The 16,910-nt window shown below is 61.4% G+C and overlaps 1 protein-coding gene across 1 annotated transcript; it reads left to right on the forward strand.

Annotated features, from left to right (window-relative positions):
• The first annotated feature begins 248 nt into the window (after positions 1 to 248).
• Positions 249 to 16,436, forward strand: PNP (purine nucleoside phosphorylase). Its single transcript, XM_050918025.1, has 6 exons — positions 249 to 966; positions 3,005 to 3,174; positions 5,389 to 5,492; positions 10,643 to 10,818; positions 11,283 to 11,473; positions 15,336 to 16,436. The coding sequence occupies exons 1-6, from the start codon at positions 938 to 940 to the stop codon at positions 15,548 to 15,550; spliced, it is 885 nt and encodes a 294-aa protein (XP_050773982.1). The 5' UTR covers positions 249 to 937; the 3' UTR covers positions 15,551 to 16,436.
• Positions 16,437 to 16,910: the final 474 nt, after the last annotated feature.

A 16,910-nucleotide genomic window follows, 5' to 3' on the forward strand; every position in this document is an offset into this window, starting at 1 on the left:
TGTCTCCGGCGCGTTGGGGGGCTGGATTGAGGGGTGTCTCTGGCGCTGGGGGATTGGGAGTAGGGGGACTGGATGGGGGTCTCTGGCGCGTTGGGGGGCTGGATCGGGGGGTGTCTGGCACTGGGGGGCTGGTAGGGAGACAGGAAAGGGGTGTGTCTCTGGCGCGTTGGGGGGCTGGATTGAGGGTGTCTCTGACGCCGGGAGTCTGGGTGAAATGGGGTTGGATTGAGGGGTGTCTCTGGCGCTGGGGGCTGGAATGGAGGTATCTTTGGGGCTGGGGATGGGGGGGCTAGAGTGGGGGGAGTGTCTGGCACCAGGATATGGGAGTAGGGTGGTGTCTCTGGCATTGAGGGTCTGAGAATGAGGAGGGGCTAGAACGGGGGTCTCCCCCGGTGCTGGAAGACTGGGAATGGGAGGGCTAGAACTATGGGGTCTCCCCAGGTACTGGGGGGCTGGAATGGGGGGGTCTCCTCTGGGCACTGAGGGGCTGGGAAGGGGAGGCAGTATAGGGGGTCTCCCCCAATGCAGGTGGGCTGGAAAGGGGGTTTCTCTGGCGCTGGGGGGCTGGGAATGGTTAAGGGGCTGGAACGCGGTGTCTCCCCCTGGTGCAGGGGGGCTGGGAATGGGGGGATTTCCCCTGGGTAGTGAGGGTCTGGGAATGGGGAGGTCTCCCCTGGGCACGGGGGGTCTAGAATAGGGGGGTCTCCCCCAGGGTTGCGGGGTGTCTGGCGCTGAGGGGCTAAAATGGGGGATCTCGCCCCTGGGCGCTGGGGGGGGGTCTCCCCAGCTGCTGGAGGACGGGGTGTGGGGCTCTCCCCCGGAGCCAGTGCAGGGCAGGGAGCGAGCTGGGGCTGGTGGGGCCGGGCCGGGGGCGGGGCGAAGCAGCCAGAGTCTCCCGGGCCCGGCCGCGCCCGGCTCAGCATCGCCCGGAGCCGCCATGGAGCCGGCAGCATCGGAGGAGTGCAGGTGTGCGCGGGGGGAGGGGCGGACTCCTGGGTCCTCTCCGGGAAGGTTGGGGACCAGGACTCCTGGGTTCTATCCCCAGGGATGGGAGGGGAGTGCGGGCTAATGGTTACGGGGCGGGCTGGGAGCCAGGTCACCTGGGATCTCTGCCACTGATGCCCTGAGAGGGTGTCTAGGCGCTGGTGAGTGTGTGCGGGTGGGGGGGTGCCGGGCAGTCTGGGGGAGCGTTAATTAGCCCTGGCACTGACAGCGGCTGGCACTGGGCCCAGGACCCCAGGGAGGGGCTGGGGTGATCCTCTAGTGCTGAGCAACGGGTCTGCCTGGGGAGAGCGCCCCCTGCTCCGCTCCCCCCAGCCCAGCGCCTCTGCTGTGCCCCCCGCAGCCCAGCACCCCTGCTGTTCCCTCTGCTATATCCCCGCAGTGCCCCCTGCTGTGCCCCCCTGTAGCCTGGTGCCCCCTGCTGTACTCCCCTTGTAGCACAGCGCCCCTGCTGTGCCAGCTGCTGTACTCTCCCAGTACCCCCTGCTGCGCTGCACCCCCAGCTGTGGGGAGCCCTGCACAGTGACCTCAGCCTGGTGCAGGAGGATTAGTTCTGACCCACTCGTAATGGGTGAGGGGCCATCTGCTCCTGTAGGGAATGTGGGACTCTCCCTGACCCCCTAATGCCCTGCTGGTGGGGGTGGGGGGACTGGATGGCTCAGGGGGAGCAGGGAATGGGGCATGGGGCTGTTCCACTCCAGGGAGCGCTGGCCCTGATCTGACAGCTGCAAGGATTGTTTACCGGTGCCCCTGAGTCCCGCCCCACAGTGCCCTGCCATTCCACCCCTTGCTAAGACTGGATTCTCATGTTCATTGCGCCTCCAGGCTCCCCCAGCGCCTGGATGAATCAAAGCCGTCTGAACCGAACAGCTAGCTTGGCAAGTTTCCCTCCAAAACCCAACATGTGACTCAATCCAGGGAGAGTGGAAGGGGGGGGGCAGCATGGATTTGGGGCAGAGACCGTTTCTCAATTCTGGGAAACCACCACCCAGATGGCAGCCTACCAGCACAGGGCCCTGTGGTATAACGGCTGAGGTGGAACCAGCAGGAATCGGGGCAGAGATGTTTCTCTATTCTGGGAAACCACCGCCCAGATGGTGTCCTCCAGCGCCCGGCCCTGCAGAGTAACTGGCCCCTGGGGCAGCCACTTCCCTGCCAGTGGCCTGGGCTGACCCTACTCCCTGCCCCTTCCCACACACCCCTTAGTTAATGATCAGCCGGCCTGAGAGCAGTCCCAGGCCAGCCTGCCTGACTCTGCAAGTTGCCGGCTCTCAGCACCCTTCTCCACCTCTCAGTGATAGAGATCAGACCCAGGCTAGCGGGGGCTGCGGTTTGGGGTGAAGGGCACCGGCAAAGCTGGGGTGAGGGGAGATTTCCCCGCTTGCCCTGGCAGGGTGGATGGTGCTGGTAAAGTGCCGCTTTCTGCCAGGCTGGGGCCCTTCTGGGATGAAGAGCAGGCAGCTCCCTGCAGGACTGGCCCAGGAGCCTGGCAGCCCTGAGGTCCCTGCCCTCGTCCTGGCCTCCCTGGGGTTGGCGCCTTGCCCACCCCCTGGCTTCATCTCTTCCCCTCGCTCTGCAATTCCGTCCTGCCCACCGTGGCCACTCCCACCCCGGCTTCCTCCCTCTGACCCAGCCTGGCTCCAGCCCCCTGTACCCCTGCAGCTCTGCACCGCCCCCCTACCCCATGCCAGCCCCTGCCAGGCCTCTGAGATGGGCTGGGAGCTGGATGAGGGTGTGTGTGTGTCCCTGTGCCCCCTGGAGGGTGTGGGTGTGTCCCTGCGCCCCCTGCTGGAGGGGATGAGCCCGTGTGTGTGTGTGTGTGTGTCCGTGCGTGTCCGTGCGTGTCCGTGCGCCCCCTGCTGGAGGGGATGGGCCCTGCTCTGTGTGTATATAAAAAGCGACTGTGTGTGTGCGTGTCCTGTGCCTCCTGCTGGAGGGGATCAGCCCTGCTGTGTATGCATATGATTCGGTTTAACTCTCTCACGTCTCTTTTCGCCGGCAGGTACACGTATGAGCAGCACAAGGAAACAGCCGACTGGCTGTTGGATCACACCACGCACCGGCCCAGCTTGGCCATTATCTGTGGCTCTGGCCTCGGGGGCCTGGCTGACCAGGTGAAGGATCCAGTGGTTTTTAACTACACGGATATTCCCAACTTCCCCCAGAGCACAGGTACCCGGCGAGCGGCGGCTATACTGTATAATGGGCACTAGGGGCAGCAGAGGGTGGGGGTGGGGAAGGGGTGGCTATACTGTATAATAGGCACTAAGAGGCAGCAGGGGGTGGGGGTGGGGGTGGGGAAGGGGCGGCTATACTGTACAATGGGCACTAGGGGGCAGCAGAGCGTGGGGGTGGGGACGGGGTGGCTATACTGTATAATAGGCACTAGGGGGCAGCAGAGGGTGGGGGTGGGGAAGAGGCGGCTGTACTGTGTAATGGGCACTAGGGGGCAGCAGAGGGTGGGATGGGGAAGGGGTGGCTATACTGTATAATGGGCACTAGGGGGCAGCAGAGGGTGGGGGCGGGGAAGGGGCAGCTATACTGTATAATGGGCACTAGGGGCAGCAGAGGGTGGGGGCGGGGAAGGGGCGGCTGTACTGTGTAATGGGCACTAGGGGGCAGCAGAGGGTGGGGGTGGGGAAGGGGCGGCTGTACTGTATAATGGGCACTAGGGGGCAGCAGAGGGTGGGGGCGGGGAAGGGGCGGCTGTACTGTGTAATGGGCACTAGGGGGCAGCAGAGGGTGGGGGCGGGGAAGGGGCGGCTGTACTGTGTAATGGGCACTAGGGGGCAGCAGAGGGTGGGGGCGGGGAAGGGGCTGCTGTACTATATTATGCAGTGTTTTTCAAACCGTGAATCACAACTAGTGTCCAGATGTCCCGATTTTATAGGGACAGTCCTGATATTTGGGGCTTTGCCTTATATAGGTGCCTATTACCCCCCACCCACATCCTGATTTTTCACACTAGCTATGTGGTCACCCTAGTCACGACCCACTACTAAGTTGCGGCATGTAAGGCGCTGGTTTGCCTTGCTCTCGTCTGCACCCCCGACCGGGCCGTTAAAAGTCCAGTCGGCAGTGCTGCCGGGCGAAGGCAGGCTAGTGCCTACCTTTCCGACACTGCGCTGTGCCCCGGAAGCAGCCAGCAGTGGGTCCAGCTTCTAGGCAGGGGGCCACAGGGCTCCGCGCACAGCCCCCACTCCAAGTACCGGCCCCAGGGGTTATGCCTGAGGGTGAGAGTTGCGCGGAGTCATTTGCATGCCTCCACCTACGAGCCAGACACGCTGCCGGCTGCTTCTGGGGCGCAGTGCAGTCCATGGTGCACCCTGGCTGCGCTGCTGACTGGGAGCTGCTAGAGGTGAGTCTGCGCCTGCACCCCAGTCCCCTGCCCCATCCCAGAGCCTGCACCCCCAGCCCAGAGCCCTGACACCCTCCCGCACCACAACCCCTCCTTGCCCCAGCCCTGAGCTGCTCCCAAACCTGGATCCCCTCCTGCACCCCAAGCCCCTCATTCCCAGCTCAGAGCCCTGACCCCCTCCCGCACCCCAATCCCCTGCCCCACCCCAGAGCCTGCACCCCCAGCCCAGAGCCCTGACACCCTCCCGCACCACAACCCCTCCTTGCCCCAGCCCTGAGCTGCTCCCAAACCTGGATCCCCTCCTGCACCCCAAGCCCCTCATTCCAAGCTCAGAGCCCTGACCTCCTCCCACACCCCAATCCCCTGCCCCACCCCAGAGCCTGCACCCCCAGCCCAGAGCCCTGACTGCCTCCCACACCACAACCCCCTCCCTGCCCCAAACCTGAGCCCCTCCCAAGCCTGGAGCCCAATCCCCTGCCCCACCCCAAACTCCTCATCCCCAGCCCAGAGCCTTGACCCCCCTCCTACACCCCAAGGCCCAGCCCCAGCTCTGAGCCACCCCAAACCCAGAGCCCCTCCTGCCCCCCAACCCCCGCCCAAGCCCAGATACCCTCCCACACCCTGAATTCCTCATTCCCAGCCCCACCCCACAGCTCTCACCCCCTGTACCCCAAACCTCTGCTCCAGCCCTGAGTCCCTCCCACACCCTAAACCCCTCATCCCAAGCTCCACTGAGTCATGGGCATCAACAGTTTTCTTCAACTGGGTCCCCAGAAAAAAAAGTTGGAAAACCACTATTATAATGGGCACTCTAGGGGCAGCAGAGGATGGGAGATGGGAAGGGGCGGCTATACTTTATAATGGGCTATATGGGGCGAGGGACAGGGGAGTTCAGAGGGTGAGGGGTGGGAGGTGCAGAGGGCGAGGGTGGGGGGCTGCACAAGTCGAGGGGGTGCAGAGGCGAGGCAGGACCTACACTGCGTAAGAGGCCCTGGGGCCAGCGTTTAACCCTTTCCCATCTCTGGCAGTGGTGGGCCATGCGGGGAAGCTGGTGTTCGGGACGCTGGCGGGCGTAAGCTGTGTGGTGATGAAGGGCCGGTTCCACATGTATGAGGGGTACCCGCTGTGGAAGGTGAGTGGCAGGGAGCCCAGGGCTGGGATAGCAGGGGGCTGCGGGTCGGTAGTGAGGGGCACAGGGGAGTGAGGGGTCTGTGGTTTGGGTGTGAGGGGCATGGTGGGAGGGGTGGGGGAGGCTGCGGGTCAGGAGTGAGGGGCATGGTGGGAGGGGTGGGAGGGCAGTGGGTCAGGAGAGAGGGGCATGGTGGGAGGGGTGGGGGGGCTGTGGGTCAGGAGAGAGGGGCATGGTGGGAGGGGTGGGGGAGGCTGCGGGTCAGGAGTGAGGGGCATGGTGGAAGGGGTGGGAGGGCTGTGGGTCAGGAGTGAGGGGCATGGTGGGAGGGGTGGGAGGGCTGCGGGTCAGGAGTGAGGGTTATGGTGGGAGGGGTGGGAGGGCAGTGGGTCAGGAGAGGGGGCATGGTGGGGGGGCTGTGGGTCAGGAGAGAGGGGCATGGTGGGAGGGGTGGGGGGGCTGTGGATCAGGAGTGAGGACCAGCCTTTGGCCAGAATGATACGGGCAGCTGCCCAGGGCGATGTGCTGATGGAGGCACATTTGATACACCCTTGTCCCTCATGACTTTACTCCTGCCAGCCCAGCCAGGGTCAGGGGCGGAGAGAAAACACACATCCAAACTGCAGCTTGAGGTACTCACTCAGGGTCCGTCTACTGGCGGGTAGTGATCGATGTGTCGGGGATCGATTTATGGCTTCTAGTGTATACGGCATAAATCAATCCCCGATTGCTCTGCCGTTGACTCCGGAACGCCACCGCGGCGAAAGGCAGAAGCGGAGTCGATGGGGGAGCGGAGGCTGTCGATCCCGCGCCGTGGGGACGCAAATAAGTGATTCTAAATTAATCTAAGATACGTCAACTTCAGCTACACTATTCTCATAGCTGAAGTTGCGTATCTTAGATCGATTCCCCTCACCCAGTGTAGACCAGGCCTCGCTCTCGGGTAACTCCTGGTGGAAACAGCAGCAGGGCTGGGTGCCCGAGGGGGTCCACCACTCTCCTGGGACAGAGGGCCCTCTGTAGAAACCATGGGGCAGGCCGTCCTGGGTCCTGACCTGATGTCTGGGGTGGGCAGCTGAGGCTGGAGGCGGATGTTGAAGGAGGAGTGTGTGTGCAGCTTGTCTCTGTCTGTTCTGGCTCACTGGGGGTCTGGAGCAGCCCTGCTATCTGGTTGTGTGTTAGTGTAGAGCAGGTCCGGGTCCACCCCCCTTTCTCTTCCTCTTCCCCCCCTAAGAGCCCCACTTGTCCAGGGAAGGAGTTGCTCTTTCCCTTGGCACTGCCGGCAGGACAAGAACACACATTTAGCTTTGAGCACCACCAGGGTCGCTGCAGCAGCCTGCCTGCTCCCTTCCCTGCAGAGAGGTGACCCATGGGGGGGCAGACACTGAGTCACATTACACCCCCCCCACGCCCTAGTTCTCTGCCAGGATTTGCCTGCCGAGCTCTCCCCTTCCCTCCCCTGCTTGCTGGAGGCAGCCTGGGACCTGGACAGGAGAGATAAATAGACAGCACGTGCACCAAATAGTTGGGAGCCTGGGGGCAGTAGGGAGGGAGGGCTGCTGCTTCAGCTCTGCAGAGAGAGGTCAGCTGCTTTCCCACAGGAGACCTGAGGGCAAGGGGGAGGCCTGGCTGCCTGGGGAGAGGGGTGGGTATGACTCTCCAGCTTTTTGAGGGGAGCCTTTAAATTCTGCCCTGCCCTGCCCACATCAGCAGCTGAAGGTCCTGTCCTCCCTGCTTCCCTGACTCAGAAGCTTCCCTCACTTGGTCCCAGGTGGGCTGCTGCCTCCTCAGAGTCAGGCCCGCAGGTGCATAGGAGATAAATGAGTGTGACTGAGATCAGCTCCCCCATGTGCTTCCTCCCTCCCCATCTGAACAGGAGTGGGAATGGGAGTCACGGTGGTGTCTGCCTGCCTGCTGTGACTTCCTTGAAACCCATTTACCTTCCATTCAATCCCTGATTGCTTACCCACTGTTCTCTTTTCAACAGTTTCTGTTTCCACTACAAGTTGTACTTCACAGTACGCTGAAATTCTTCGGGGCAGGGCCTGGTCTAAACTGTTGGGCACAATATTGTGTACATTTCTATACTGCATCAAGATTAGGAATAAGGAAACTCCTTTCTTTGCTCCCATCTTAATCCCATATCCTGCAAACCTCATTCATCCTCTGCAAGTCACTGGGGTTCCTGCTGTTAGTGTGAGGATGGAACTGAGGATAAGGTGTGATTGTTGTGATTTACAGTTTCAATCAGGCCCGTAAACTGAGAGAGAACTTTAGTGGGGATAGGTTTCAGAGGGGTCGTCGTGTTAGTTTGTATCAGCAAAAACAATGAGGAGGCCTTGTGGCACCTTAGAGACTAACACATTTATTTGGGCATAAGCTTTCATGGGCTAGAACCCACTTCATCAGATGCATGGAGTGGAAAATACAGTAGGCAGGTATATATATATACAGCACCTGAAAAGATGGGAGTTGACTTACCGAGCATGGGGTCAGTGCTAATGAGGCCAGTGCCATCAAGGTGGACGTTGCCCATTCCCAAAAGTTGACAGGAAGGTGTTGTCACGGAGTGTGGGGGGACACAGGGCCCTACACCGCCGGCTTCCTGCCATTCACCTTGACTCTCAGCCAGCCAGTAAAGCCGAAGGTTTATTTGGATGACAGGAACTCAGTCCAAGATTGGTCTTGCAGGCACAGAGAGTAGGATCCTCCCCAATTAGATCCATCTTGGGGTCCCAGGGGCACTACAGCCCTATTGGGGAATCAGAGCCTCATCTGTGCTTCCCTCCATTCCCCAGCCACCTTCTGAAAAACCCCCTCTCTCCCCCCAGCGTCTCCTTTCCCAGCCTTTGTTCAGCTTCCCTGGCAGAGGTGTCACCTGGCCTCTAACCCCTTCCTGGATTCTCACCTTATATGCTCGGGTATCTTTCCTCAAGGCCATTCGCCATCCCCCAATACAGATCGTCCTCCCAGGCCAACACCCCCCACTCAGCATTCAAAGACCACATTAAGAACAGTCCCAGTTCCTCACAGGTGTGACTATCAACAAAGGGAAAATTATTTTTTGTAGTGACTCCCAGTCTTTAGTCCGGCCTAATTTGATAGTGTCAAGTTTGCAAATTAATTGCAGTTCTGCAGTTTCTCGTTGAAGTCTCTTTTGGAAGTTTTTTTGTTGAAGAATGGCCACTTTTAAATCTGTTATTGAGTGTCCAGGGAGTTGGAAGTGTTCTACCGGTTTTTGAATGTTACAGTTCTTGATGACTGATTTGTGTCCATTTATTCTTTTGCGTAGAGACTGTCCTGTTTGGCCAATGTGCATGGCAGAGGGGCATTGCTGGCACAGGATAGCATATATCACTTTGGTAGATGTGCAGGTGAACGAGCCACTAATGGTGTAACTGATGTGGTTAGGTCCTATGATGGTGTCCCTTGAATGGATATGCAGACAGAGTTGGCAATGGGGCTTGTTGCTGGAATTGGTTCCTGGGTTAGTGTTTCTGTTGTGTGGTGTGTAGTTGCTGGTGAGTATTTGCTTCAGGTTGGGGGGCTGTCTGTAAGCAAGGACTGACCTGTCTCCCAAAGTCTGTGAGAGTGAGGGATCGTCCTTCAAGATAGGTTGTAGATTCTTAATGATGCACTGGAGAGGCTTTAGTTGGGGCTGAAGGTGATGGCTAGTGGTGTTCTGTTACTTTCTTAGTTGGGCCTGTCCTGTAGTAGGTGACTTCTGGGTAGCCTTCTGGCTCTGTCAATGTTTCCTCACTTCCCCAGGTGAGTATTGTTGTTTTAAGAATGCTTGGTAGAGATCCTGTAGGTGTTTGCCTCTGTCTGAGGGATTGGAGCAAATGCAGTTGTATCTTATGGCTTGGCTGTAGACAATGGATTGTGTGATGTGGTCTGGATGAAAGCTGGAGGCATGTAGGTAAGTATAATAAGTTTCCAGTATAGGGTGGTGTTTATGTGACCATCACTTATTTGCACTGTAGTGTCCAGGAAGTGGATCTCTTGTGTGGACTGGTCCAGGCTGAGGTTGATGGTGGGGTAGAAATTCTTGAAATCCTGGTGGAATTCCTCAAGGGCTTCTTTTTCCATGGGTCCAGATGATGAAGATGTCCTCAATGGAGCGCAAGTAGAGCAGAGGTGTTTAGGGGACGAGAGCTGAGGAGCATTGTTCTAAGTCCGCCATAAAGAGGTTGACATACTGTGGGGCCATGCGGATACCCATAGCAGTGTCGCTGACTTGCAGATATAAATCGTCCCCAAATCTGAAATAGTTTGTGGGTGAGGACAAAGTCACAAAGCTCAGCCACCAGGTTTGCCATGACATTATCGGGGATACTGTTCCTGATGGTTAGTAGACTGGGAGTGGCTGGGTCACTACAAAAAATAATTTTCCCTCTGTTGATACTCCCCGCTTCTTGTCACTGTTGGGAATGGACCACATCCACCCTAACTGAATTGGCCTCGTTAGCACTGACCCCCCACTTGGTAAGGTGACCGCTGTCTTTTCATGTGCTCTGTGTGTGTGGGTCTGTCTATATATAAAATAATATCCAGGTATCAACATGACTGCAACAAAAGAGCAAAACCCACCAGGTATCATATGTCAAGATATACAAAATAACTATCCGAAAACCAGAAAGGATTTGTTGATTTAACTATTCACTCACCAGTCCATTTGTAACAAGCCCAATTTAGAAGTTTATATCACTGAATTTTGACTCTAACAAGATCTCAAGTAGCATTTTTCTTGCTTTCCGTATCTGTAAATACATTATTTATTACTGATGGATATATTTGTGGATTTGTGTGCGTACAGTGAAATCAAAGGTTTATTTCTAAGTTATCTGCAAAAAAAAAAATTGAGTTTTCACTACAGCCCCCTCACCCCAACACCCTGTAGTGAAAGTACTACATACCGAAACTCAAGGGGCACCAGAATGTAAGTTCTCCCAGGGCGCCATTTTCCTTAAGGCCAGGGACATGGAGGAACATGGGGGGCTGCGGTTCAGGAGTGAGGGGCATGGAGGGAGGGGAGCTGCAGAGCTGTACTGGGGTACTCAGAGCTGAAGAGTGTCTGGCACTGGATGCTGCTCCTCCACCCCCCAATTTTGGAGGTGGCCACCCCGCCCCCATCCCTGCCTGCCTCCCCACAGGTGACGTTCCCGGTGCGGATCTTCCATCTGCTGGGTGCACGGACCCTGATTGTCACCAACGCGGCCGGCGGCCTCAACCGCGGGTATCAGGTGGGTGACATCATGGTGATCCGGGACCATATCAACATGCCTGGCCTGGCTGGCATCAACCCACTGAGCGGCCCCTGTGATGAGAGGTAGGAGCTGCTCGCCCCCGCGCTGGGCACCCTGCGCCTCCCCTCCCTGCCCCCCTGCTGCTCTGCCCCTTGCTGCGCTGCCCTGCCCTACCCTGCCCCACTAGGCAGCAGGCTCCCTCCGGCCCCCACTAGGCACCCAATATGCTCCCTCCCTGCTGCTCCTCTGGGCACCTAGTGTCCTCCTTCCCTGCTGCCCCTCCACCGGGTTCCCCCTGCTGCCTCCTACCCCCCAGTGTTTTGCTACAGCCCCACTGAAGCTGTGCCCCTCCCTTACCATGGTCAATGGTGGCAGCAGTGTAAAGCCCGGGAAATGGGTGGGAGCCCCTGGGCAGGGACGGGACCCTGAGTCCTGGCCAGAGACCAGCACAGGGGACCCCAGGGCCATTCCCTGCTTTGGGAAGGGATGGGGGGCGCCTCCGTCTCCTATCACCCCACGAGCTCTCTCCCCTCCCCCGCCCACATAGGTTCGGGCCCCGCTTCCCTGCCATGTCAGATGCCTACGATGAGCAGCTGCGGGGCCTGGCGCTGGCAGTGGGCAAGGAGCTGGGCTATGGCCCCAGCTTGCACGAGGGCGTCTACTGCACCTTGGGGGGGCCGAACTACGAGACCATCGCTGAGTGCCGCTTCCTGCAGCAGCTGGGAGCCGACGCCGTAGGTGAGCCACGGACGGGGGGCAGAGGGGACAGAGGAAGGGAAGGAACGGAACGGGGCCGAGGAGGGAACAAGGAGGGAGGGAGGGAAGGAACGGGGCCGAGGAGGGAACAGGGAAGGAGGGAAGGAATGGGGCAGAGGAGGGAACGGGGAGGGAGGAAATAGGGCAGAGAGGAAATGGGGAGGGGGGGAGGGAATAGGGCAGAGAGGAAATGGGGGGAGGGGGGAGGGAAAAGGGCAGAGAGGAAACGGGGGGGGGAGGGGGGAGGGAAAAGGGCAGAGGAGGAAACGGGGGGGGGAGGGGGGGAGGGAACGGGGCCGAGGAGGGAACGGGGAGGGAGGGGGGGAGGGAACGGGGCCGAGGAGGGAACGGGGAGGGAGGGGGGGAGGGAACGGGGCCGAGAGGGAACGGGGAGGGAGGGGGGGAGGGAAAGGGGCAGAGAGGAAACGGGGGGGGAGGGAAAAGGGCAGAGAGGAAACGGGGGGGGAGGGAAAAGGGCAGAGAGGAAACGGGGGGGGAGGGAAAAGGGCAGAGAGGAAACGGGGGGGGAGGGAAAAGGGCAGAGAGGAAACGGGGGGGAGGGAAAAGGGCAGAGAGGAAACGGGGGGGGAGGGAAAAGGGCAGAGAGGAAACGGGGGGGAGGGGGGGAGGGAAAAGGGCAGAGAGGAAACGGGGGGGGAGGGGGGGAGGGAAAAGGGCAGAGAGGAAACGGGGGGGGAGGGGGGGAGGGAAAAGGGCAGAGAGGAAACGGGGGGGAGGGGGGGAGGGAAAAGGGCAGAGAGGAAACGGGGGGGGAGGGGGGGAGGGAAAAGGGCAGAGAGGAAACGGGGGGGAGGGGGGGAGGGAAAGGGGCAGAGAGGAAACGGGGGGGAGGGGGGGAGGGAAAGGGGCAGAGAGGAAACGGGGGGGGAGGGAGGGAGGGAAGGAACGGGGCCGAGGAGGAAACGGGGGGGGGGGGGGGAGGGAAGGAACGGGGCCGAGGAGGGAACGGGGAGGGAAGGAGGGAGCGAACGGGGCCGAGGAGGGAACGGGGAAGGAGGGAGGGAGCGAACGGGGCCGAGGAGGGAACGAGGGAGGGAACGGGGAGGGAAAGAGGAAGGAGGGAAGGGGGGGGAACGGGGAGGGAGGGAACGGGGAGGGAGGGAAGGAACGGGGCCGAGGAGGGAACGAGGAAGGAGGGAGGGAGCGAGCGAACGGGGCCAAGGAGGGAACGGGGAAGGAGGGAGGGAGGGAATGGGGAGGGAAGGAACGGGGCCAGGGAGGGAACGAGGAAGGAGGGAGGGGGGAACGGGGCCGAGGAGGGAACGGGGCCGAGGAGGGAACGAGGAAGGAGAGAGGGAAGGAACGGGGCCGAGGAGGGAACGGGGCGGGAGGGAAGGAACGGGGCCGAGGAGGGAACGGGGCGGGAGGGAAGGGACGGGGCCGAGGTGGGAACGGGGAGGGAGGGAAGGGACGGGGCAGGAGAGAGAACGGGGCGGGAGGGAAGGGACGGGGCCGAGGAGGGAACGGGGCGGGAGGGAAGGGACGGGGCCGAGGAGGGAACGGGGCAGGAGGGAAGGAACGGGGCAGGAGAAGGGAACGGGGCAGGAGGGAAGGAACGGGGCCGAGGAGGGAACGAGGAAGGAAGGAGGGAGCGAACGGGGCCGAGGAGGGAGTGAGGGAGGGAACGAGGAGGGAAAGAGGAAGGAGGGAAGGGGGGGAATGAGGAGGGAGGGAACAGGGAGGGAGGGAAGGAATGGGGCCGAGGAGGGAACGGGGAGGGAGGGAAGGAACGGGGCCGAGGAGGGAACGGGGAGGGAGGAACGGGGCCGAGGAGGGAATGGAGAGGGAGGGAAGGAAGGAACGGGGCCGAGGAGGGAACGGGGAGGGAAGGAAGGAGGGAGGGAAGGAAGGAACGGGGCCGAGGAGGGAACGGGGAGGGAAGGAAGGAAGGAGGGAAGGAAGGAACGGGGCCGAGGAGGGAACGGGGAGGGAGGGAGGGAGGGAAGGAACGGGGCCGAGGAGGGAACGGGGAGGGAGGGAGGGAAGGAAGGAACGGGGCTGAGGAGGGAACGGGGAGGGAAGGAAGGAGGGAGGGAGGGAGGGAAGGAACGGGGCCGAGGAGGGAATGGGGAGGGAAGGAAGGAAGGAAGGAACGGGGCCGAGGAGGGAATGGGGAGGGAAGGAAGGAAGTAACGGGGCTGAGGAGGGAACGGGGAGGGAAGGAAGGAAGGAGGGAAGGAAGGAACGGGGCCGAGGAGGGAACGGGGAGGGAGGGAGGGAAGGAAGGAACGGGGCTGAGGAGGGAACGGGGAGGGAAGGAAGGAACGGGGCCGAGGAGGGAACGGGGAGGGAGGGAGGGAAGGAAGGAAGGAACGGGGCCGAGGAGGGAACGGGGAGGGAGGGAGGGAAGGAAGGAAGGAACGGGGCCGAGGAGGGAACGGGGAGGGAGGGAGGGAAGGAAGGAACGGGGCCGAGGAGGGAACGGGGAGGGAGGGAGGGAAGGAAGGAACGGGGAGGGAGGGAGGGAAGGAAGGAACGGGGCCGAGGAGGGAACGGGGAGGGAGGGAGGGAAGGAAGGAACGGGGCCGAGGAGGGAACGGGGAGGGAGGGAAGGAACGGGGCCGAGGAGGGAACGGGGAGGGAGGAACGGGGCCGAGGAGGGAATGGAGAGGGAGGGAAGGAAGGAACGGGGCCGAGGAGGGAACGGGGAGGGAAGGAAGGAGGGAGGGAAGGAAGGAACGGGGCCGAGGAGGGAACGGGGAGGGAAGGAAGGAAGGAGGGAAGGAAGGAACGGGGCCGAGGAGGGAACGGGGAGGGAGGGAGGGAGGGAAGGAACGGGGCCGAGGAGGGAACGGGGAGGGAGGGAGGGAAGGAAGGAACGGGGCTGAGGAGGGAACGGGGAGGGAAGGAAGGAGGGAGGGAGGGAGGGAAGGAACGGGGCCGAGGAGGGAATGGGGAGGGAAGGAAGGAAGGAAGGAACGGGGCCGAGGAGGGAATGGGGAGGGAAGGAAGGAAGTAACGGGGCTGAGGAGGGAACGGGGAGGGAAGGAAGGAAGGAGGGAAGGAAGGAACGGGGCCGAGGAGGGAACGGGGAGGGAGGGAGGGAAGGAAGGAACGGGGCTGAGGAGGGAACGGGGAGGGAAGGAAGGAACGGGGCCGAGGAGGGAACGGGGAGGGAGGGAGGGAAGGAAGGAAGGAACGGGGCCGAGGAGGGAACGGGGAGGGAGGGAGGGAAGGAAGGAAGGAACGGGGCCGAGGAGGGAACGGGGAGGGAGGGAGGGAAGGAAGGAACGGGGCCGAGGAGGGAACGGGGAGGGAGGGAGGGAAGGAAGGAACGGGGCCGAGGAGGGAACGGGGAGGGAGGGAGGGAAGGAAGGAAGGAACGGGGCCGAGGAGGGAACGGGGAGGGAGGGAGGGAAGGAAGGAAGGAACGGGGCCGAGGAGGGAACGGGGAGGGAGGGAGGGAAGGAAGGAACGGGGCCGAGGAGGGAACGGGGAGGGAGGGAGGGAAGGAAGGAACGGGGCCGAGGAGGGAACGGGGAGGGAGGGAAGGAAGGAACGGGGCTGAGGAGGGAACAGGGAGGGAGGGAAGGAAGGAACGGGGCCGAGGAGGGAACAGGGAGGGAGGGAGGGAAGGAAGGAACGGGGCTGAGGAGGGAATGGGGAGGGAGGGAGGGAAGGAAGGAACGGGGCCGAGGAGGGAACGGGGAGGGAGGGAGGGAAGGAAGGAACGGGGCCGAGGAGGGAACAGGGAGGGAGGGAGGGAGGGAAGGAAGGAACGGAGCCGAGGAGGGAATGGGAGGAGCGAGCGGCTACGGGGTGGGGGCCGGGCGTCGCCGGCTCTCTGTCGCCCCCTGCAGGCTGACGCAGGCTCTGCCCCCAGGAATGAGCACGGTGCCCGAGGTGCTTGTGGCCCGACACTGCGGCCTGCGCGTCTTCGGCTTCTCTCTGATCACCAACAAGTCGGTGCTGGAGTACGGGACCCGGGAGAAAGCCAACCACGCCGAGGTGCTGGAGGCCGGGCGCCAGGCCGCTCTCAAGCTGGAGCGCCTGGTCTCTGTGCTGCTGGAGCGCATGAAGGGCAAAGGTCTGGTGTAGCCAGCGGGGGGTTCCCTCCTCTGGCACCTGCCTCCAATGCAAACTGCTGCCCTGCCCCCTCCCCTGCGGCTCACTCTGCTAGCCTGTCCCCCACTCTTGGTTTTGTGGCTGTTGCTCCTGGCTCCCAAGTGCACTGATCTCAGCCCAGAGCCCCCTCCAGCAGCCTCTGACCTCCATCCTTTCCCTAATGAGGGGGTGGTGTCCGAGCCTGGCATCCTGTGGCGCTCGCCGTGCTGCCGCTGGAGTCCTGCAGACCATGGGATTCCTGCCCAAGCCCCTGTCTCAGCTCCAACTCCCACTAATGCCCCCTTCCAGGGGTGCAGCCCGGGACGCCCCCCCCCGAAAGCAGCTGCCTTGATCACTGGCACTACCGGAGATTGTCACCTGGCCGGTGACGCCACAGAAGACTGCGTTCCGGCCCATAGGAACGCTGCTCCTAAATCCCCTGGGCAATTTGCCTGAGCCTGTGCCGCCCGCTCACAGGTGAGGAGGAACATTTTGGGGGTTGTTATCCAAACCCCCCTACTGGGGAAGGGATCAACCCTTGGCTCAGTGCCACGGAGGTGGGGACAGCAGCCCAACCCTGTCTGGGCACTAGGCCGTGTTCGGTGCAGGTGGGAGCCGGCCCTCTCTTCACATTCCCACGTTGGACCATTCCGGCTGTTCTGCCGTGGTATGTTTTGTTACCAATGCTCAGTTTGCAGCTGGGATGATTCAGAGCTGCCACAGAAATGGGGAGCCCCCAATGAACTGGGGGTTTGGCTCCCCCAATACCAGGCAGCTCTGCCCCTCGCAACCCTGCTGCATTTTATCATAGGGCCACTACACCGCTGCGTTCTGTCAGCTGCGCACATTGCTAACAATACAACAATGACAGAACAAGAGAGCTTAGGGCTGTGTTTGACAGAATTTTGGGGCGGGTTTATGTGTTATAGGGGCAGGGCTTGGCTTGCAAGGGGTGTGGTCTATTTCTGTGTCCTCTCCTGTCTTCCTGCACCAGCTCGCCACCTCTGTATGTTGGAGGTGAGGTTGGGTCCTTGGCCGGTTAACGCCAGTTGCCACAGGTTGGGGCCGCTTGCCCAGTTGGCTACTGATGGGTGAAACCCCCTGGGTCGGGGCCTACAGAACCTGGGCAGGCAGGGGGAAGGCTCCATCACCAATCAGTGTCACATGATGTCCCCCATCTCAGTCCCCTGAGATACCTGTCCCCATGTGAACCTCTTTAGCCCTCCTCTCTGAGCATCTGAACCCCTAGGGCCACTCCTCCGTCCAACCATCCCAGGTTGGACGGGAGTCATGGTTGGATTAACAGGAGCATCATGTGGCAGACAGGGTTAGACAAACCACCAACAGAGCTAGT

Source organism: Gopherus flavomarginatus, chromosome 11 (genome assembly GCF_025201925.1).
Source record: "Gopherus flavomarginatus isolate rGopFla2 chromosome 11, rGopFla2.mat.asm, whole genome shotgun sequence".
In the NCBI taxonomy this organism is placed as follows: Eukaryota; Metazoa; Chordata; order Testudines; family Testudinidae; genus Gopherus; species Gopherus flavomarginatus.

Excerpts from the sequence above, each read along its gene's own strand:
- PNP (XM_050918025.1), top strand. The coding sequence starts at position 938 with ATGGAGCCGGCAGCATCGGAGGAGTGCAG. Across the intron at positions 967-3,004 it reads GCAGCATCGGAGGAGTGCAG|GTACACGTATGAGCAGCACA; the intron begins GTGTGCGCGGGG and ends TTTCGCCGGCAG. Across the intron at positions 11,474-15,335 it reads GCTGGGAGCCGACGCCGTAG|GAATGAGCACGGTGCCCGAG; the intron begins GTGAGCCACGGA and ends CTCTGCCCCCAG.